Source organism: Aspergillus ibericus, assembly GCF_003184845.1.
Source record: "Aspergillus ibericus CBS 121593 unplaced genomic scaffold BO80scaffold_35, whole genome shotgun sequence".
Classification (NCBI taxonomy): Eukaryota; Fungi; Ascomycota; class Eurotiomycetes; order Eurotiales; family Aspergillaceae; genus Aspergillus; species Aspergillus ibericus.
The window spans coordinates 76414-98159 of NW_020292133.1; the positions used below are offsets into that span (position 1 = coordinate 76414).

General features: G+C 49.5%; 8 protein-coding genes across 8 annotated transcripts; 1 reads left to right on the plus strand and 7 right to left on the minus strand.

Moving 5' to 3' along the window:
• Positions 1-141: 141 nt before the first annotated feature.
• On the minus strand, positions 142-2645 carry BO80DRAFT_457296 (uncharacterized protein; the record flags this gene model as incomplete). The annotated part of the gene is made up of 6 exons (XM_025722223.1): positions 142-601; positions 641-821; positions 882-987; positions 1031-1464; positions 2485-2531; positions 2590-2645. 6 exons carry the CDS (start codon positions 2643-2645, stop codon positions 142-144), a joined length of 1284 nt encoding a protein of 427 aa, XP_025572796.1.
• A 1454-nt stretch (positions 2646-4099) lies between these two features.
• BO80DRAFT_361445 (glycoside hydrolase family 71 protein) lies at positions 4100-5572 on the minus strand (the record flags this gene model as incomplete). Its single annotated transcript, XM_025716012.1, has 4 exons — positions 4100-4599; positions 4653-4784; positions 4845-5376; positions 5423-5572. The coding sequence occupies 4 exons, from the start codon at positions 5570-5572 to the stop codon at positions 4100-4102; spliced, it is 1314 nt and encodes a 437-aa protein (XP_025572797.1).
• Positions 5573-8827: 3255 nt separating this feature from the next.
• On the minus strand, positions 8828-10529 carry BO80DRAFT_479659 (uncharacterized protein). The gene is made up of 6 exons (XM_025723308.1): positions 10054-10529; positions 9955-9991; positions 9832-9899; positions 9391-9770; positions 9276-9337; positions 8828-9220 (listed from the first exon to the last, which is right to left on the minus strand). Exons 1-6 carry the CDS (start codon positions 10246-10248, stop codon positions 8874-8876), a joined length of 1089 nt encoding a protein of 362 aa, XP_025572798.1. The 5' UTR covers positions 10249-10529; the 3' UTR covers positions 8828-8873.
• Positions 10530-12797: 2268 nt separating this feature from the next.
• BO80DRAFT_457300 (uncharacterized protein) lies at positions 12798-13617 on the plus strand (the record flags this gene model as incomplete). Its single annotated transcript, XM_025722224.1, has 2 exons — positions 12798-13029; positions 13094-13617. The coding sequence occupies 2 exons, from the start codon at positions 12798-12800 to the stop codon at positions 13615-13617; spliced, it is 756 nt and encodes a 251-aa protein (XP_025572799.1).
• Positions 13618-13837: 220 nt separating this feature from the next.
• BO80DRAFT_495499 (FPP/GGPP synthase family protein) lies at positions 13838-15040 on the minus strand (the record flags this gene model as incomplete). The annotated part of the gene is made up of 4 exons (XM_025723950.1): positions 13838-14134; positions 14187-14355; positions 14434-14801; positions 14921-15040. The coding sequence occupies 4 exons, from the start codon at positions 15038-15040 to the stop codon at positions 13838-13840; spliced, it is 954 nt and encodes a 317-aa protein (XP_025572800.1).
• A 768-nt stretch (positions 15041-15808) lies between these two features.
• Positions 15809-17772, minus strand: BO80DRAFT_466918 (NAD(P)-binding protein; the record flags this gene model as incomplete). The annotated part of the gene is made up of 6 exons (XM_025722814.1): positions 17532-17772; positions 17371-17460; positions 17117-17310; positions 16833-17057; positions 15910-16353; positions 15809-15853 (listed from the first exon to the last, which is right to left on the minus strand). Exons 1-6 carry the CDS (start codon positions 17719-17721, stop codon positions 15809-15811), a joined length of 1188 nt encoding a protein of 395 aa, XP_025572801.1. The 5' UTR covers positions 17722-17772.
• Positions 17773-18639: 867 nt separating this feature from the next.
• On the minus strand, positions 18640-19568 carry BO80DRAFT_412340 (uncharacterized protein; the record flags this gene model as incomplete). The annotated part of the gene is made up of 4 exons (XM_025718016.1): positions 19345-19568; positions 19185-19268; positions 18944-19128; positions 18640-18867 (listed from the first exon to the last, which is right to left on the minus strand). Exons 1-4 carry the CDS (start codon positions 19526-19528, stop codon positions 18640-18642), a joined length of 681 nt encoding a protein of 226 aa, XP_025572802.1. The 5' UTR covers positions 19529-19568.
• A 377-nt stretch (positions 19569-19945) lies between these two features.
• BO80DRAFT_387337 (carboxylesterase) lies at positions 19946-21563 on the minus strand (the record flags this gene model as incomplete). The annotated part of the gene is made up of 1 exon (XM_025717048.1): positions 19946-21563. The coding sequence occupies one exon, from the start codon at positions 21561-21563 to the stop codon at positions 20010-20012; it is 1554 nt and encodes a 517-aa protein (XP_025572803.1). The 3' UTR covers positions 19946-20009.
• Between the last annotated feature and the right edge of the window lie 183 nt (positions 21564-21746).

Genomic DNA, 21746 nt, shown 5'->3' on the forward strand with positions numbered 1-21746 from the left:
ACAAAATTAGACATGACGGGAAAAGCATTAATGGTAATACAGTAGAGGGTCACAATGGCAACCAACATCTCATACTCTATAGTATACTGAACACCAACAGATCCTAGTGATCTATAAATCAAACTCAAACCAAATGTATCATCACTCATCAACCCCAAGCCCCAAAAACGTGACACGATTACAACACTCCAAGAAATCCAGCACCTCTTCTTTTTCATGCCAAGCTTCATTATACGCTGCACTCAATGCCAATCTCCCTTTCCAAGTACCCAGAAACAACCCAATCCCGGTTCCGAGTTCTTCCCCGGTAACCCATGGATCATCCAGTTGAAAGGGTCCGTGCTCAGGCCTTATCACCTTATCTAGAATACCCATGCTGGAGATTGATACGGACGGCGTATCGTTGCGGGCTGGAATACCATGCGTGATCTCGTCAACAGGATATGGAATGGTAGACATCGCCCAAAATGCAGGAACGAGGGAAATGTGCTCATTGTCGTCTCGTATGTCGAGGTAGAAGTGGCGGATTGGGCGAGCTATGTTCATAAATTCAGACTTGGTGTCGGATTCGGTAATGGCGGTTTGTGCATCGCTATGTAAGCTTGGAACATGCATGTCGACTGTTCAGCATCGCCCGGACACAGAATAGTACACCGATACAGGATGTGCCGACGTGCTATATGGCCCTTGACAGTAGGCACGTTCATTTCTAAGACAGTAGTTGATGTAGCGGACGTTGCGCCCCTCTGTACTACGTTCCTGTTTATCGCGGACAGTAGCCGCAATAGCAGCATGGTAGGCATGAGTGACACTTAAGCCCGCTGCTCGACATTTCTCAAGCAAATGCTTCGTCTAGTCCGGGGAAATAGAGATGGCGACACGCTGGTGTTTTCCTGGGAAAGCGTTCTGCTTGTTGAATTGAGGGCTTGCGATCTCAACGTTCTCCTTGACCAAGGCATTCGTTCTTGAAATGTCTTGTAGTCGCTCCTCTTGGGTGGGTAGATAAGTTGTCCGGTATCGCAGCAGCCACACGAAGAGGTGGACTCAGGTTGACCCATTCCCCGCCAGACTGCGGGAGGCAGCAGCTGGTACGCTGCGCATAGGCCTCTGCAGCATGGGTGAATAAATTGTTGAACAGAACCAAAGTCCCAATTCCGTCAATTATATCATGATGAGCACGAAGAACAAGATTTGCACGGAATGTAGCGTCCTCTGATGAGGTCTTCAGAAGGAAGAGAGTCGGCAGTGCCGGGACAGGAGGGTCTGAATTGCACCATTCGGGTCCTGATATACCGGTGGAAATAACTTGGAATGTCGCATCGGTCCAGTCTTGCAAGGACGATGGCTCGGTAACGGTCTCATAGACCTTTGTGCCATTTTTCTCGTTCCGATCATATTCTACCCGACAGGCGACCGTAGGGTGGTCGTATCTCATTCGGATCCAGGCCGAAGCAAATCGCAGTCCTTGGCAATGATGCAGGAGACTTTACGAATGGAATGTCAGTCTTCTATTTCAATGGGGTTGGTAACTACGAGTACGGTGTCGTAGCAGCGGGAGGAGGCTCCGGATCTGGTCTGTTCAGTTACATTGTGAGCCCCTTGGAGGCGATCAAGCGGCGCACGGGCTTTTAAAAAGAAACGCTCGTTCAATATGTGCTAAACAATACCGCTATCATTGAGGAAAACAGTCCATAGTGAGTCCTCTCATCTGTCAGACTGCAACCACATCAGGAAAACTAATCAGTTCAGTCTTGCCGCCTTACTACCGTCTTCTCCTGATGTTTGCCTCGTGTTCCTGAAGAGCTGGGCCACAGAGGGAGAAGATCGAACTACCCTCCACACGGATTGGAAAGGTGATCAGGTCGTGGAGAAGATCGCATCACAGTGTTCTAACACCGTTGTCGTGACGCACTCTAACGGTATTAATTTTCTTCCTTGGGCTGACCATCCCAACGTCACTGCTATCCTGGCAGCCCACTTCCCCGGGCAAGAAGCCGGGAGCAGCATTGCCAATGTGCTCTGGGGTGACGTTAACCCCTCAGGTCATCTACCGTACACAATTGCCAGGACGCAATCAGACTATTCATTCGCTGCAATCACGAACTCTACTAGCTTGCAGAACACCACCGATCCGACGGCATGGCAGTCTGACTTCAAAGAGGGAACGCTAATTGACTACCGTACGCTTTGCTCCCTCATCCAATCTTTCAGGTAGACTAACAGCCTTTCGTACCCACAGGTCATTTTGACTACTACAATGAAACCGTTCAATATGAATTCGGGTATGGTCTTTCGTATACGACGTTTTCTATCGACAAAGAAATTGATATCACTTCTCTCCGTCACGGCAACATCTCCGCTCTTCCTCCAATCTCGCAGACCCTTCCAGACGGAAACCCCCATCTGTGGGATGAGCTTTATTCGGTCTCAGTAACGGTAACAAACACAGGAGATGTTACCGGTGCTGCTGTTCCCCAGCTCTACGTAAGCCTTCCTCCTGTGAAGAGGAACAGTCCTTCACCGGTAAATATCTTGCGCGGGTTTGAAAAGGTGCATCCCGAACATGGGGAGTCAAAGACGGTCACATACGCTTTAACCAGAAGGGACCTCAGTAACTGGGATATAGTGAAGCAGCAATGGGCCATTCCAAGTGGAAGAATAGAAGCGCATGTTGGGTTCTCGAGCAGAGACTTTCGGGCCTCTGCGTCGTTTGCTCCTATCAGTTAGAGGAACTTGTGCCTATAGGGACGGACTGGTTGCGATAAGTGCATGTCGGGGACATAGTCCAGGCGGCATTGGAAGTATCCGCGTGTCCGAATCGTCTTTCTCCACGTAGGTATAACGAGAAGATATATTCACGCTCTGATAACACGATCCAGTAATCCAAACATTTCAAGACGGATGCACACTGTCCCATGCTGTTTCCAAACCATCATGATTAAGCAGACCAGGACAAGCACGTAGATACCTACCCTACCCGGACAACCCAACCGAAGCATCTTGTCACCTTCAATTTCCCCGAAACCTAACTCTATAGTTCGAGGCATATTCCGAAGGCGGAATAGTAAGTACCATTGCGCCGCATTTCATAACTGTAAGAACTCACAAGGGAAATATTGGCTAGCCCGAGGAGCAGCTTGGCTTACTACATTTCGCTTTGATGCTTATATCCCCCGGGATATCGACATTCCAAGAAAATGAGAGTGGTGTGGTTCCCTAAACAGAATTATTATCAATCTATGAAGACCTACATAACACAATGACGACTACAGCTCAACTCTAGATGGATCATAGTAGCTTATTCGATTAAATAAAACCCAAGATACTCAACTTCTCCTTGTCAGCACTCCTCAAAACATCACTACTGAAGACCAGTCCAGAATGCCTGTCTGATCTTGTGTTGGCCCTAGCCTAGTGTTATATAATGTTGAGACATGCCATATTTTTACCTTCTATGCCCCAGGCTAAGAGGGGATATATCACTTTTGGTCTACGTGGTTCTTGACATATAACGTTGGTTCCTTTGCGTCCGGAAGCCGTCTACAGCGACAACAACCACCTCCCACGCCAATCCCAGAAAAAAGAAAATAGAAAAAAGAAAAAAAAATTGAATGGTAAGGAAACCAGTTGCAGAGAAAAAAACATACAACAGAAGGGATTCGCTGGTGGTCACCCACCCAACTACTAACCTCCCGGCGTGTGGCTTAAGTACGGCTGAGCGGACGGGAAGCCCTGTTTTCCACACCCTATGGTCGTATGTACTATCCATCTCTACGATGAAGTTTATATGCATCCGGCGGGTTGGACATGAGACTTTCGAAATATTGATTTGTTCGTGTAGTGCGGCGGGCTTCTGTGGCATAACACAACGAGCATAGTTGAAGGATCAAATACGAGAATGAATGTCATTCCCTCGTCATTTTGCTAATGATCTCCCTACATTCTGTGAGACTGATGACATGACACCTCGCTCATCGACACCGTTGCGACCGTTGTTGTCATACACCGATGTGGCTCGTGGATCTTTCAGCCAGTACAGAAACCTGTGCCTGTACCACTCTTTCCACATCCTCCGAACCAAGGTCATACCCAGTCCAGCTTACACCCCCCCAACAAACACATTAAAGTTATAATACTTCGTCCGATCCTTAACATCCAACCCCCCCTTCCCACTCAAAATCGTCTTCCCATCCCGACTCACCTCAAAGACCTGCGCACCCACCCCCATCGGCACCTTCGACGTAACAATCCCAGCCGGCACCTCAACCCTCACCGGACCATTTGATCCACTCGTCACGATCAACGTAGCCGGACTCGTCAACATCGTCGCCACAAAGATACTATCAGTGAGCATGTTGACGCCGTTCGGAGCTGGCATGGGATCCTCCGGACATGTCACCCCCTTCGGAGTGGGACGGTACCAGTACACGAGTCCGTCTTTCTCGATGGTAGGTTTACTAGCTCCGGATTTGTAGGCGGCAATGTACGGCTTGTAGAGATCGAGCCACGCGTCGTGGGGCATGTCTTTTGCCCATTGGGAGGATCCGTCGTCGCTGTGGTGGGCGGCGTAGGGGCCGATGTAGTGCGATTCGCCGTAGTCTATTCGCTGTTAACGGACCTGCTTCCTTGAAAGGGGGCTGTATGGTACATACCATTCCAGGAGATGATCTCTATCAAGCTCGGCTTGAGGGAAAGCATTTCCTCCCATCGCAGCGTGGGGAGATTCTCACAGATGAATACCCAGTTCTTGCTGTTGAAGTGTGTTGCGAACCATGGCGAAACAGCTGTCAATATTAGCGCCCATCCACATCCAACGACCAAAAAAGAAAAAAAGGTATACGAACGAGCCATATAAGTCGCCCCCGCCAAGTCCTTGACATACCTCTCATCCCAAACCGTATCCATCGGCCGATTAACAATACTATTCCCCCCATCCGTCGGCCACGCATACCACGAAAACGCCCCATCCGCTCCCCGTTGTCCATTACTCGACGCGGCAGCCGGATCCTGCAAATTCGGCACCGCATGAATGGGATGCGAGGTGCCCTGCTTCACAGGACCCCAGTTAAAGCTATCCCCGACGAAAGTACTCACCAGTGCCCCGCCCTTGTATTGCATTTGGGCCGGGTGGTTTGAGTACTTTTGCATGTATTCGGTGATCTTGGCCGTGTCGCCGTTGCTCCAGTAGGCGAAGTCGAAGGAGATGAAGACTTTGAAGTTGACTTGTTGGGCGGCTTGGTAGGCGAGAGCTAGCTGGGTGGGTGTGTATTTGTCGATGCTGGCGCAGTTGAGGGCGAAGGCGTCGATGCCGATGGATTGCGCGATGGTCATGTCGGTGATCCAGTCGGCTAGTTGGTAGTTTTCGACGATGCCGACCTGGTTTTCTTAGTATGTGCTTGGTATGGGGGGAAGGGCTACGTACCATGAAGTGAGCAAAGACATATTTTTCCAGAGCCTGGGGATCAGTGTCATCGTCGGGGTCATCGGAGGTGATATTGGCAGTGGGGATTCCCATGACTGGGAGGATGGTGCCCAACAGGACAGTCATCGCGAGGAGGGTTTTCCACAACATGATAGCGTTGATCCAGAAGTATTTCAATCCGTTTGTGAAGCCGATTGCCTATCCCAACCCCGGAAATATATAATCATCCAACTCCTCATCGGCACGTACCATTTGCCAATTCGATGTCCGCTACCCTCCATCAATCCCACCCACACTCCACGACACATCCCTCCTCATCTTCGGAAAAAGCATCCCATTTCGTGCATGATTCCGGGAACCGGTGCATCTTGCAACGTCGGAAAATAAGGCTATGTCATGCAGCGAGCCGTGTGCGACATTGATGTGGGAGTATAAACTGCCCGAAAGGTTCTTGACGGCTTTGTGTGACATCATCTCTGGGGTGTGTGACGGGTGTGCCTGGGTCACACTCGGGGGTTTGACCCGTTTAGATGGGCTTTGAGCGGGAGTTGGTGGAATGACCTGGTCACATTGTAGGTTTTCAGGGGTTTAGGCTTGAATCGGTTGTGGATAGTGAGGGGATCCAAGACGGGTCGGCGTCTGTGTTGGCTTGGGTAGAGGTAGGTCCCTTCAGCTTGTTTCTGTTTGATGATCAGGTGGTAGATTGAGGCGAGCCGTCGTAGGATTCTGAGGTTGTTGATGTCTGGGGTAGAGGTAGGCGGGATAAATATAGTATCGGAGAGGTGAGGATCTGGTGATCTTGCTAATGGTGAGGAAGTAGTGAGGTCCATCTTTCGATGTCAGATGACTTTTGGTGAGTGTAGTGATGCAATCTCGGGAATGAAGTAAATAGATTTTCGAAATATCGCGCGCGAGGACTGAGCTGTGTATAGATGTATCATGCTGGAAGTCAAAGGAGGGTCGAAGGAGTATTGAGACCTTGGGAATCTGGAAGATAATGGATCTTATTAGGATATTGACAGAATCTGACGAGGCTCAAGGCATTCGATTGCAATGTGAGGGAGAGGTCACAAAGCAAACCTGATAGTCAGCGCGAACAGACACCTAGACTGCAAGACCAACAGTTAGGCACAAGACCGTGGCCATATGATGCAAACCGAGGTCCAGAAGAGTATCCTGTCCTGCCTAAAGGCATGCGCAGTGGAAATTATCACGACAATCAATGTCACATTAGCTCATTGAGGATGAAGTCTTATCGAGCCAAACTAGGCCACGAGAATATATGGTCAGGTGACCTCCCTGCCTACCAAAAAAGTTGAAACCTGAACAAACTAGGAACCCCCTGACCGCAAAACAAATACCCGATTATCAAAAATAGACCCACTGAATGGTTAAAGGTTATTATATTCCTGGAACAAATCACACGTGGCGGTCCATGCTCCGAGAAAATGCACAAAGCTTGGCCGTATGGGGCGTCCGGAGATATTTGTTCTCGTTTCCAACTGTTGTGGGTATGTGGATGCTGTATTTCATATAGCCACAATACCCACAGTTGATGAACTGGATCTTCTTTTCATAAGATATCTAGGCCCACATCAGGCACATTAAGCTATTGTTAAGGAAGGGTTGTGGAAGGTTCGAATTGTGGAACGCGTAATCTCGACGGAATTGTTTAATATATTTACCTCTTAGGCAGATAAAATGTTTATGACTGTATGATCTGCTTCGCCTTTCAGCTACGTGCATTGGGATATTCAGGAGGTCATATTCTGCTACTGGGGTCGATCTTATTGTCAAGGACCATAACTATGGGGTTTGCTTCATATGCCCGCATCAACGGGACGGGGTGATAGTAAGGACCCATATTCATATGATACTTGGTGCAAGGATCGATAATGTAGATCGAGTGTCCTCGATTAGTCATGAAAGCACTTTATAACTAGTTATGTTGGCCTCTAATGAGTCCATGCACTAGTCATGAAGGTGGTTTATTTCGTGTATATTTTCAGACTGTATTTCAAGATGCATAGCTCTTCGAGAGCCTCCTCCTACTCCAGTGTAAGTAGGCATCAATCAATCCCCTATGTTCGTATCAATCGTGCTGCAGTTCATGGCTTTTCAACGCGAGTTCAGTCAATCCTTAATAATCTGTATGCCGTAGATCAGGTTTTGAGCCCACACAGTCACCAAAAGCCTAAAATAGGGCATAGCATAACTTCAATCTTGACAAGTCTGCTTCCTGTCATCTTATTGGGGATGTGAGTTACAAAATCCAGCGTCTGTAATGCCATTGTCGGCTGGTAAAGATCCCGTGTGAAAAGGGCGGTCTTCCTTCTACAGCCTTTGGGCAGTGGCGTAATGCAGCAATTAAAACCAGGCCCGAAAAGAGAGTCTGCTGACACTCAGACCTTCAAGTCCGACCGGTGACTGATTAACCTCCATGAGGAGGTGACGGTCGCATCATGCCATACTCAATATCGAGTGCATATATTAATCATGAAGCCCCGTTGGAGTTATATTGCTATATATTAAATCCAACGGTTTCCGCAAAAATAGACAACCTCAATATCGAGGTGTCATATCTTGAAGAGGCGATCAATCCATGCAGGGTCAAGATAACAACCGGACATCCACGAGTCAGATTCACTTTCTAGAGCCGACGGGCTGTGTCATTTGCTCACCTGCTGGACCACGGATGTTGGTCTAGCCAGTGTTTTAAGGTAAAACGGCGGGTCCAAGCCTCTTCTTGGCAGGGATAGTGTCAGGTACCTCAGGGCTGTACCCTGGTTCCCGGCAATTACTAAATGCTTAAGTCAGTCAACACGAATGTGGCAAAGTTTTCATATGGAGGGGCACACATGATACATCACACGTGTGAACGGGCTATTTTTGTTCTGTCGGGCGACAGACGGAATAGACTCAACGGGTGTTGGATGTAGATTAGAAACCGTGATAAGGTTTCGGCGAAATAGATTCCTTCAGGCATTTGGCCGTCCATGAGGTCGATTTAGGTAGTGGGTCCCGGGAAATTTCTGCCAGTGACAAGGCGGGTTCGGGCCTTACTTGGTTTAGACTCCACTGGTGCGGCCGTAGCGTGACAGGCATAGATTAACGGATTATCTGAGGGTTTCACCGAGTCAGGTCCTAACTTTCTCCTCCAATCCCCCAGGATGCAAAGGATCCACCGCCTTGACTTAAATTCCTTGGCGTCGGCGTTTCGATGTCAACTGATTCCCCTGAGCTCAATGGACGGGGAAGTGCCTGGAGTGGGATTAGAGTAGTCTGGCTAGAGCGATGAAGACCCACCGCTGCGCCGACACACCATCGGAGGAAGCGATACATCACAACAGTGAGAGAAGGAGCAGTGTGAACGAGAGTAAAATGTAGTCATAATGATCAGATTGCATAAGATATAACAAAGAAGTATAGCATAGAACTCATTTATCCGCACTCAGACGGTCTCGTTCACAGAAACATAGGTCGTCACCTGAATGCCTGGGCAGACGATGCGCTCCTGGGATTCATTCGTGGTTTCCACCTCTGCACTGCTGAGTCCTGTCACCGGTTTTAGTCTGATGCTGTGCTGCCCCCCAATAGGCATCCCGTTGTTCGTCCGACGGGTTGTGGTGCTGTACATTTTTGACGGGCCGTTAGACTCGCCCTGGGTGGAAAAGCCGAGCAGACGCTGCAGTCCTGGGAAGCGGGCAGTGATGAGCGATTTGAACGAGGGAATGCACGCAATAAAGACGGCAACCCCGACTTCGACGCAGGACCAGTTCATTGTGTTGACCAACGACCCTGACCGTATGTTAGTAGGATGTAAATAGGGATGTGAAGATTGATCGTAACGCACAGGTGTGGTCGACAGAGAAAGGGTTCATATAAGAAACTCGAATGACGGATGTCACACAAACACTATCAGTCAGGTGGTTAGCTTTGCTGCCATCTTGGATTGAAAGGCGCCATACAGAAGACCCAGACTGAACATCATTACCAAGCCCACGCGCTTTCCGACCGTCATCTTCAATCGCACCAGTTTTGGCATCGGCATCAAGAAGAGGGCCAAATCACTGGCCATTTTGATCCCAAAATTCGCATAGTAAAATGCTGTCATGTTCACACAGTGGCCCTCCACCAGCCCCGTGGCATCCCATGCTTTGTGGACCGGCCAACATTGAAATATCACAACAAGGATTTCCGAAATTGTCTCGGCGGCGATGATGGCCAGCACACACCAACAGCCGATGCGAAACTTCTTCCCGGGGAATATACTCAGGTAGAGGACGCAGAAGGAAGTCTTGATAAATCCGAGGGCGATAACGTAGGCGAGCATCGTGACGAAGTTGAGCTGCAAACCGAGTAGTCAGCGGACAGCGGCGTGGGGCTCATAGTCTTGGTAAACACCATACCCTCAGGAACATGCCCCGATCGCTCATATCGATCACACCAATATGCCTGCCAAATCCATACTTGGTCACTAAGAGAACCGTTAGGATACCTCATACCTTCGCTTGTCTGTGGCAGCTACTCACTCAACATGCAAGTAAAACACAAAACGAAGGTAAAAATCTAAACAGAATTTACATTGTCAGTGAGTGCATAGATAGACGAAGATAGCGGTAAATGCGTACCCAACTGGTCAAGCATAGCAGATCATCGAGATTGATGCCCGTGAGATAGCGCATCCGGACGAAAAGACGCACCAGCAACCCACCGGTCGCGAACACGATCAGTACCGTATTACAGGCGATGATCTCGGGAATCCGAGACTGCGCCAGATAGGCTATTCGCTCGGGGGTGAGGTCTCTCTCCCAAATCTCTTCCATGGCGAGACCGACTGGCCGTCTGCAAAGAAAGGACGGAGAAGTGAAGAAGATTACATTTGGGGGAGGGTTGGAGGGCGTGCGGAGGAATCATGACGGCCATATCGTATATATGCCCCTGTGGCCTGCAGGGCCCGGGCTTGTTTCATCCGTCAACCTCGGGCGGGGAACGGATTCGTCGACGCGTGTGAACTCCACCGGCAGATGGTGTTGCAGCTTCCAATGGAGACTTGAGGGCTGAAATTAGTCTCATTTCATGATGGCTGCAGATCCAGACCGTAGTCCACCGGACGGTTTCCACACCCCACCCGCCGATCCACTTGGATCGATAATTTCGGATTTTTCACGAACACATGGTTGTCTGACCGTTGGAGGATGAGACTCTATTGCCGGCATGATCGACTACTGTATTCGAAGCCAAGCTTACTAGATAAGTGCCCTGAATAGGAATCAGACGATCGGTCTTGCATCTGCAAAATATGGAGAATCGGTCAGCCCTGTGTAGTCAATGCGCATCTTATGTGCCCTTGTTAATTCTGTGTGCCTGTTCTTCCCGGGAGGCATGATAAACGCTCCTTTTATGGCCCAAGCCCTGGGTAGTAAGCGCAAGATGGAGCCATATGTCATGCGGTTTGTCTACCATTGATCGCGACATTTTACCTGGAAGCTCGCCGAGATCATGTATTATGCACCTAAACACTTTGCCAGAAAAATAAAAATACGCATATCGCGGAGCACCACTGACGGGTTGACATTATGTAAAGATCCTTTGATATTCGAACCCCATGTTGGTAATTCCCCAATTCGTGGAAAAGTTGCCTAGCTCCTTACTCCCCGCGTTGGACAATTGGCACGCCGATTGGCTCCAGATTCAGTCGGAATAATTATTATAAAGCAGTCGCATTCTAGCAAAAGAGTCACATGCTGATGGGCGAAGGAAGTCACTTTTCCTATTTAGGATCGACGGAGATTGAGAATTTGCTTGAGTGCTTGATAAGAGACTCTAACGGCGACCGAATGTCCCTGGAAATTGCCTGCACTCACTGGATTACCACATGTCATCCAATTCTTAGTATAAGCCATTGTTTCTGGAGACATGGAGGAAACCGTAGACTGTGCGACCTCCTGCTTGAGGAGAATCAAGATAAATTGGGTTAAGGCCCGCGAGAATAGTCTGGGCTAGACTTTTCCAAGTCTGGATACCTTCCCAGCAATATCATCTTGCCAGATATTTGTGTCGTACTCTACCTGTGGTGATATCCTTTGCATGCTTCCAATTAGCGTTGTTGTTCAGTCTAAGGACATGCCTGTTGCATTTTGTAACAGCTGCAACTCACTGAAGCTGTCTTATATGTTGTGTCTGGGCTCATTCTAGTCCATCTAAATGACGCAATTTGAGCTACGGTGGTTGATACCTTATCGACAAACATTATATATTTACCCGAGGAGGCAGGAGCTGGATTACTCGACCTCGCCTCAGCTGCCTTTATGAGGATAGCATATCATGTAAATAAGATACATCCTCTACCGAGACGAGCTTATGCCTCTCTCGGGCTGTTAACAAGGCATATGATAAATCGATACTCATGTGCACGCAAGGTCCTATGACATGTTTCAGACAAAACAGCGTTCGCCCACAAACATGAGTTGTTAAAAGCATATGAATTTTGCAGAAGATGAAGATATGAGGGATAATATAGGCTCTCAATCTCACTTTCGGTCTCTAAAGTTGGCAATTGTCTCTTAATTGAATACAAGATGGCGACCGGTGTCACAAGTGACTCAGCCACAAATCCACCACTGCTTAAGCCACAGCCACAGCCACACCCGGTTGCTGTAACAATTCTCACCGCCTGTCCATCTTGGACATGTCATCATGTGTCTCATTCTGCCAGTCTAGCCTTGGATGAAGTAGGCGGTGAGGCTGACACCATTGTCGGCAAGTCCGATTGCTGTCTAGCGAGCAAACACCTGGCCTGATACAGGATGAAAGCAATCAGTCGGCAGACTATATTCACAGTCGAGCTATCCGAACAGAATCCGTTGTTTGCTCATCCATAATGTAGGATTTCACCAAGCAGGCTTACACTAGGTCGCATCCTCCTTCCTGCATCGGATCGTCAGCTTCAGGAAAACATCCACGAGCCTCCTCTAGGCACCCTCGGATGCAGACCCTGCTCTTGATCCACTTGGGCTCATAAGACCGCCCGGAACAATGGTGCCCCGATATAACCGAGATGCTTAGTGTCAGCCATACTGCTGCTAGTTCGCACCGGCGCTCCTCTCGCGTCCATCATTGGCCTTTCGCCTGGGCACATCTCCGCAGATCCATGCCATCTGAGCTGAAGGGGATCAGCTTTTGGCCCCCAAGCCCTGCGATTGAGAAATGGTTTTTCCGGGCCCTGGTCAGCTTGAGGCTGGAGCTTAACTATCCCTGAATGTTAACTCCAGAGGCCCGTACAATTGAACCATCCTGCGCAGCCCAGAAAAGGAAACTCGACTAGTCCAACAACGCGCGACACATCACTGGCCGCACCATTCATTTCGCCCTCATGTCTTCGACCTGCCATGGCATGCATAATAGTGAGATTGAGTATATCAAAGCCGATCTTGCATGTGGTGTTACCAATTCCACCCACCCCTACGTGAACTGCTGCGTCAATGGCGACTACTGCTTGAGCAATTCCATCTGCGTTAACACCCGATCAAAAAAAGGAGATTATTATTATGCGGCCGATTGCACCGACGAGACGCTGGAAGATGCCGCCTGCGGGACGCGATGTGGTGAGTCCAATCCGATCCGCATCCAAGCCGCCCCAACAGTTGCTGACAGTGCTCCACTCCATAGGAGGTCGCAATAATGCCGAGATTGTCTACACATCCGAAGGATACTGGGCATGCTGTGAAAATGACTCCGGGACGGTGAATTGCTCCAATCCGTCCAAGGAGATCTGGGCCGCTCCCGCCCCATCGCAGCTTGCGACAATCCAATATCTTCCGCCCACGGCATCGGGTACGCCAACTTATGCGGTTGCAACCTCCACCTCCACTTCGTCGTCAACCACCACCTCATCTACCTCTACATCGTCCGCTACCGCTAGTTCATCCTCAGGTGGCTCTTCGGGCATCAGTGCTGGGGCGGCAGCCGGGATTGGTGTGGGGGCTGCAGCTGGATTTGTCCTAGTCGCGGTCATGTTAGCGCTTCTATACTTCCGCCGGCGGACTGCGTCGAATGTCCTTCCCCAAGGGGCGGCTGGATATAATGGTCTCGACGAGACGTGGTCGCAAAAGCAGCCTGCGCAGGCTGAGCCCATATATGAACTGGACCGGTCAGCGCAGCATGCCGAACTGGATGGACTGCCCAGATCGTAGTTGCAAATGAGGTCTCAGAATTCCTGTGTCTGTCGTGACACCTCTGGACATTGATGATTGGCCATGATGAGCGATGGAACATTAATGCATCCATGATGATTAAATGGGCATTGTCATCAGCCCGCAGTGTGGCTTGCGAATATTGTTTATGACGCCACCATACCTTCCATTCTTACCCCAACATACTGGGTTGAAACAACTGTACAAATCACTATGGGCCTTATTTATCTCTCCTGTACATAATACCCATAATATCCACGAATATACCCTTCTCTAATCCCGTGCTTTTGTCTATATCAGCAACATCCCTTCTCATCCTCTCAATAAACTCTTCTTCAAACTCTTCAAACACCCTCTTCATTCCCACCTCCCTAAAAACCGCCTGTACCCTCTCCACCGCCCCCGGCTCCCCACTCCCATAGCACTCCAACACCCCCCTCTGCACATTATTCACCCTCCCCAACGCCTCCACAATCAACCAACTACACTTCCCATCCTTAATATCTCTCCCCGACTCCTTCCTTAATCTGCTCCTGTCCCCCAAAACTATCCAAATAATCATCTTGCACCTGATAATAAATCCCTAACCGCAACGCAATCCTCCTCATTCTCTCCAGATTCTCCTCCGTGCCCACACCCCCAAGATACATCCCCACCACGACGGGCGCATAGATGGTATAATACGCTGTTTTCATCCTCGCAATAACCTCACACCTCCCCTCACTAATCCCATTCAATCTTCCACTTATTTCCCCCTCTCCATCCACACCCCCATTCTCCTCACTCCCAGCCCCAGAAATCAAATCAACCATCTACCCCAACCCTATCCGGAAAACCACCTCATGCAACAACTCCACAATCTGCACATACCACCTACACGTCCCCTTCAAATACCTCCTCAGTAAGTAAAATACAATACTCTGCAGCAATGCGGCATCATTGATCGCCTTCATCCCCACCCCCGGGACAGCATGCCAGGATGCCTTGCCCCGGCGGACGGTATCATGGTCTTCGATGTCGTCGGGGATGAGGAATGACGCTTGGAGGAGTTCGAGCAGCCAGCCGAGTTTCGCGGAGAGAGTGTATTCGGGGGAGGTGAGCGGGCGGGAGAGGCTGTGCGCGTGGGTGTTGGGGATGAGGAGTCCGCGGAGGTGTTTTCCGGATGTGGTGTTGTGGGTTATGTTCTGAGGATGGGTTATTTGGTATTTGGTGGGGTTGTGAGATGGGTGTGGGGTGGGTTGGATGGTTTTGGTATTTGGAGGTACGTGGGGTGTTGGGAGTGCTGGGGGTATGAGGAGAGTACCTTTTGCAGCCAGGCTAAGGCTTCAGGAGGAGTATGTATGCTTCTGGCGTAGCTGAGAGCGTCTTCGAGAACGGCGGGAAACATCGCTGCGAAGCGTTCGCGATCCATTTCCATTGGCATGGTGGGTGCGATAGGCTATGCAGAGAAGATCACATCGGTTTCAGTACCAAATTAGAGGCGATGGGAATGTGCCTGCCCTTGATTAAATATGCATACCAGATATCATATCGGATAGGCTCATGTTGACGGAAACATTATCCAGCCACGCCCCACTCCGCGGAAGTACATTCTTGGCCCGTGGGGATTTGAATTAAGGATATTCAAGGTATCGGTAATGGTGAAGCCCGTTCAATTCAAAGTTTAGGTTTGTCAGGACATGGCAGACCTTATTACCCAGTCTGTGTTACGCAAGATAGGAAGTTTATTTGGTCTTCCGGGCCCGAGGCTATTTCCATGGCTACCCGTGGAGAAATCAGGGCATGCTTCCCCAGTTCTTGTCCGCGGATACATTCTTCCCTGATGGTCGGTATTTGCTGAATGCGTGCTACCCTTGGTGTTAACCTTTATAGGCTCAGAGGGGCTCCCTTTTCATGCATATCTAGTCTCGCGACACTAATTTTATTGATGTAGGCTTTGGGGGTTTTATTGTATATCTTTAAGGTTGTTAGAGATTGGTATCTGGATGTCCATAACTTAAGTGGCTGTCCATAAGCCAGTTCCTCGGCGCAGCTTCAGGAACCGATCGTAATTCAATACCCGACCCCAAGAAACTCCCACCACAATGAGAACAAAGGACAGATATTTTCGTGAAGGGCAACTACGATGAACATCTCCCTCTCATTGCACTTCCCGGTAACAACAAATTTCGCTTGGCAAGTCAAGTTGAGCTTAATTAATTCGTACAAGGACTTTGCCCATATGTTCCTGAGCGGCCTAAATTCGACAGATAGTATCCTAAGTCGCCCCGAAAACAGATTCACGTAGCCTACCAGATATTCAAATGCTTCTTTCACTTCCTCGAAGCTGAAAACCCGCTTGTCAACAACTGGACGGATATCATTTCCCTCAAACGCTTGCACCATATCAATCAGCATAGCACGGCTGCCCACACACAGGCCTCTTATCGTGCAGACATGGCTCAAAGCCTCTAACACTCCCGGATGAGGCTTATCACTAGCTCCAAGAAAGCCAACCAAATTTATGATCCCCTCCATCTTGATACACTTCAAACTCTGCTCCAGTGTATCCATACCACCGATGTCCAGAATATAGTCCGCCCCCGCTTCATTCGGGGTGAGCTGGCGGGCAATACCCACCAAGTTTGGTTGAGATCGATAATTGAGACCATGATCGGCTCCGCGCTGCTTCAGTTGTGAAGCCTTTTCGTCGCAAGATGTGGTCACGACGACACTTGCGCCTGCGGCCTTGGCTAACTATGTACATTCTTCTTAGTATGGACTGTTGCAATGGCAGAGTAAAGGGCGCATACCTGCAACCCAAAAGCACTAACACCCCCAGTCCCCTGGACTAGTACCTACTGCCCCGCCTTTATAGACCTAAACCCATACAGGGCGTTTCAGCTTGTAATTGCCGCACATGGTAGGGTGCAGCTGTCCAAAGCATTGAGGTTCCGGGTGGGGGGCGGCGTGCATCCAAGCTACGGTAAAACTGGTTGCACCAAAGGAACAGACTGTGTAAGATATATTTCACTCCTCTGCTCATCAAGACTTTATCCAGCGGGGTATTCTAGGGGTGATTCGATTGAACTAATGGATTCGAGAAACAGCAGCAAATGATGCCCATAGCCAATGCAAACAAGCAAAACCCCGTTCTCTGCCATCCTCAAGCAATATTTTCCAGTCCTTGTGTCAAAAGCCACTGGCGATACCTCCAGCACGAAGATTCTTCAAACAGGAGGCTCCTTCGTATACCCCATCGCCCACTCCTCGCCCTCCATCTTATGAAGCGCATAACACAGCGTCGCATCCAAGTGACCCGCAAATTGGACGTGTCCCGTCTTACCGCTATCGACAATCGTCTTGTAATCGATGAACTCACCCGGCTTGGCATCACTGGGGAAGAAGTGGAGCTCGATGACAGGCTTGACAGGGACGCTTTGGTCTTTTTTAGCCACACTCTGAATACCAGGATTAGCGTATGAAGCATGATTACTCTGTTGAGTGGGGAGAAGCTCACCGATGCGCAAGGGGCAACTTCCTTCGTAGCACCATCCGTCTTCCCGAAGCCAAAAACGTAGGCGTTGCCGTTTGCGTCTTTCTCGGAAAAGTCGGGCCCGGTTTTCACGATGAAGGCACCGGGTGTTTGTGATGTTTCTTGGGTTTTTGTCAGGGTGGGGGCGCCATGGGAGTCAATTGATAACTCGAAGACGGCTATATATCATGTTAGTATACTGGTTAGCAGACTGTAAGATGTGCAGAGGAAATACATACGTGGTTTCGAGTCGTCGTCTATCCATGCCACTGCGAAATTCTCGATTTTAACCTTGCCCGTCTTGGTATCCCCATATTGGCGTCCGACATCTGTGCATGACAATCAGCTGACCTTGACATATCCACGTAATAGGTGCAATGGAGGAGACTTCATAACGTACAAGCATAAATCGGCCCCGCGGTATGAACCTCCCACCACCCATGATTTTCAACAAACTTCGATACCCATACTGGAGTCTGGAAATCTTGATAGTTATGATCAGGAGGAGGAGCAAACATGATATAGTTCTGGTCCTTGGTACTGTTGTTCAACAGCTTGAACCAGTGGACTTCGGCTTCAGGGTCGGACATTGTTGCGGTTTTCTTCAGTACTGAGACGGGGGAGAGGTATTCTTTGTGTGGTTAGGAAGAGAGCATAGACATTCGTGATGGGGTCCTTTATCCTCTTTATACCTGGCCATGATGGTTATGTTGGGGATGTGAATTCACCCCTTGCAGATGATGCCGCTTTCGTTTGGTGTTTCGCACGCATGCGGAGATCGCAGATCATGGCCGCGGATGAGGCTGGGTGCCGCTCCTTTACGTCATCCGGACACGAGGCTTGAAATGTGGAGCTGAAGGATGAGTTTATTCTCATCAAGGTCGGAAGTAGACTTAGTGGATGGGAGTTTACGATAGCGAGTAATAGTGGGTGCGACCTGGATACATGTACAATATTACCTAATCGAACACTATCTCAACCTTCTTACTGAGACCTTTTGAAAGTGTCTGGAGACCGAAGGTCTTAGAGAAACAAGATGTCGAACTTTAAACTTACGGTAAGTGACGTGTAGGTAGTTCTCGGTCACGGTTCACTGTCCTCGCAGGAATCATGCATGGAATAAAAGATGAAACCAGGATTGAAGGAGGAAAAGAGTCCGCAGAAAACTGCATCCCGAAGGCGTAACGATTTTGTAGCTACTCCAAATTATCAAGTATTCGGCGAACATGCTTTTTTTCTACAAAATGTATGAATATAAACGACACTAGATTACCTATTCGTCTCGTACCAGCCAACAAAATATTTAGGCTAAAACCATCTGCTTGATCCTCGTTTGGAACAATTTGAGTGGCGATATGATTTCCCCATTAATCACATAGACAAGGATTGGTATTAGTTCGATACTATCTAGTGTATTTTTATAAGGTCTGTTCCCGATCTTTGATGGAACAATATCCATATCTCGTTCGCCAATAGAAACAGCCGTCCTTTACAGAAGATGAACAGGCCTACTCTTGATTAGGAAGGGTGTTGTCATAAGCTGTTTCCCACGACGACGTCTTATGAATCACGGTACAAAGACTGGCATCCGGAGTATGAACTGCAAAGTCGATATGTGCAGCCTTATCCTTCAACGAATCGTAATCAATCAGACCGCCCGCCGTGCCCGAGTCGTTGTAGAAGTACAGCTGGATGATAGGGGTCACCGGCTGGTGGGTATTTGGCTTGGCAGTAATCTAGAGGGCGGGACGGTATCAGTAATGGTCATATTCACAAGCTTTGAATTATCAGGAGGTGGGGGGTGGCACTCACAGATGCGCATGGCGCAATAATATCACTTTTAGGACCGTCGCGTTTTCCAAAGACAATCACGTACGTTTTACCATTGTCTGGGAGATCTTCAATAGAAACGCTAAAGGTATTTCCCGCGTCATTGACAATTCCCAAATCCTCTAGGCCGGGATCTCCATTGCCATCGAAGCTAAGTTTGAAAACCTCTGGACATTGAGTTAGTACTTCTTGGGGAGCAGTGTGGAGCGTTTGAAGATACAACTACCTGGGCCTCCGTTAGTAATCCCCGAATCCTCCCATCCGCTGTCCTTGACTGTGATCTGGGTCCCGTCTTGGGTTCCGACACCTAACTCTGTATCAGCATAGCCCCTGCTAGGTTCTGGGTATTCTGTGTAAAGCGACATAGATTGGAAAGGATATACCAGCAAAGATAGGAGCGGTGGTGTGGACCTCCCAGGAAGTCTCGTTGCCAATGTCATCGCTGGCCTGCCAGATCGGAGTATCAAAGTCAGGAGTGGGAGGCGGAGCAAACATGATGTATTTTTGAGTCGCATCACTGTTGTTGATAACTTTGAACCAGTGGACCTCGGGCTCGTCGTCGTGCATTTTGGCGGTGTTGTTGTGTGGATTGGGCCTTTGGGCCGTGGGATTGTCAAGAGTGGATGAATGGTTTTCTGTTGAAGGATAATTGCCAGAGATTTATACTTAGTTTAAAAGCTGAATGCAACTTCTTTTTCGGGACATGTTACACTGGAATTCTCGGCAATTTCAAGTGGAATGCTGTCATTGATGACATTCTTCATCGGCTTTACAGTCGGTTGCATGCAACAGCAACTCTAGACTGTATGGCATACTGAAAACATGCGTGACACAATGCAACAAAACCAGATTTTATCAACGAAAGTGACGGCACGAGAGTTTTGCACTGAGACCAACGTTACATAACCTTCGAGATCTTGCTTCTATGTCTAACTGTTGCTGTGACTTGCATGAGCATGCAATAACCGGGTCATCTGCTAGAGAGCCACCAGATCAGCGTGTCATGACTTACCAGCTTAGCCAACGCTGATAAGCAAGCCTTCTACTTTCAAGGGAACGGATCATACGTCCCCTCCCCCCAGCAAGCTCCTTGCACCTCCATTCCAGTGACATCCTGCTCAGCCAGCCCATCAGCTCCAAACCTCTTTATAAAACCTCCATCACCCGCATTCAGTTCAAACGCCTGCCACCCCATTCGCTCGAGACCCTGAACTGGGTCCCTAGCAAACGCAAGCAAATAATCCTGCATGACCTCGCTAGTCCTCTTCTCCAGCGGCGTCCCCACTCCGCGGAAGTCCGGATACGTCCCAAAGTTCATCGTGAGATCGCTAGAATGATACGCTCCCATCCAATGGAACGGACTCACATTGGAAAAATTTCCCGCGTATTGGTAGCGATACGTCTTCCGTCCTGCGTTGTGGCGGACAATACTCGTATTGGCGGTGACGCATAGCCAGTCCTTGAGCGTTACAGCGTTCACACCAGGCTGCCACGGTCCCGCAGTAACATTGGTACTAGGAAAAGGATAGAGTGCTACTGCTTCATTGGCGCAGTTGGACATGATGGCGGGGGTATTCGCAATGAGACCCTGTGCTGCGCGAGCGGGATAGTCCGAGAAGATGATTTTCTCGTCGGCGATAGGCGTGAAAACCAATGATGGAGTGGATCCTGCATCCAAGTACTGCCCGACAAAGTTCTCGATCCGGTTGACGGAAACTTGGCGCATGCAGTCGAGTTCGGCTGCCGGATTATGAGGGAAGTCGCAACCCATGTGCTTTGCGACAAAGGTGAAGTTTGTGTGGGTGTGATCCTTGTTGTCGAGGGGTTTGAGGGCTGTTCCGGATTGGGAGAATGTCGCTCGAGCGATGAGGTTATCGTGCCAGGCGTAGGTGTGAAAGTCGGTGGAGATAGACCCCGCGGATTGCCCCCAGAGGGTGATGGCAGCGGGATCACCACCAAAGTGGTGGATATTTTCGTGGACCCATTCGAGAGCGGCGCGTTGGTCGAGAATTCCTAGGTTTTGGTCATCGAGGCCGGCTGCATTGGGGAAACCCATGATGTTGACGCGGTAGTTGATGGTGACTACAATGTGGCTTTGGGTGCGGGATACCCAGGAGGCGGGTAGTTGGTAAGGCACATTGATCCCGCCGGTTTTGAAGGCACCTCCTGTCATGAAGAGGAGAACGGGAAGGTTCGAAGTGGAGGCATTCGCGGGGGTCCAGACAGCGAGTTGAAGGCAGTCTTCGGAGCTGGCTTGGGCCATTAACCCCGCCGTGCTGTTCTCATTGCCGTCCCAGATGAAGAATTCAGGGACTATGTTGCCGAAAACGGTGGATTTGGAGGAGACATATTGGGAGCAAGCGGGAGGGAAGCTGGTCGCGTAGTGACTTTGGTTGGAGCTGGGAAGTGGTGCGGGTGGCAGCCATCGACGGGAGGCTACGGGTGGTTGTGCATAGGGAATGGACCGAAATTCACGGACTGAGGGAAACTCAGGATTAAGGAGGCCAGTGAAGATGCCGGTTCTGGTCTGAACGGTCAAGTGGCCGTTGCTTGCGGCCGCGGGAGCCACGAGGGCCGCAAGGAGGAGGACAGGCAAGATCATGATGGATCTGATATCCACGCCCCTGGACTGAATTCCTTGCCCTTTACTTTAAATACCCCGCATCAAGTCGAGCACGGACTAGGGACTCTCCTAACCGGAAGTAATCACCGGCATCGGCGTCAGCTGGACAAGAACCCTAAGACCAGCTACTGCCTAGGGTGGGTCTAGACCACCAATCTTGTC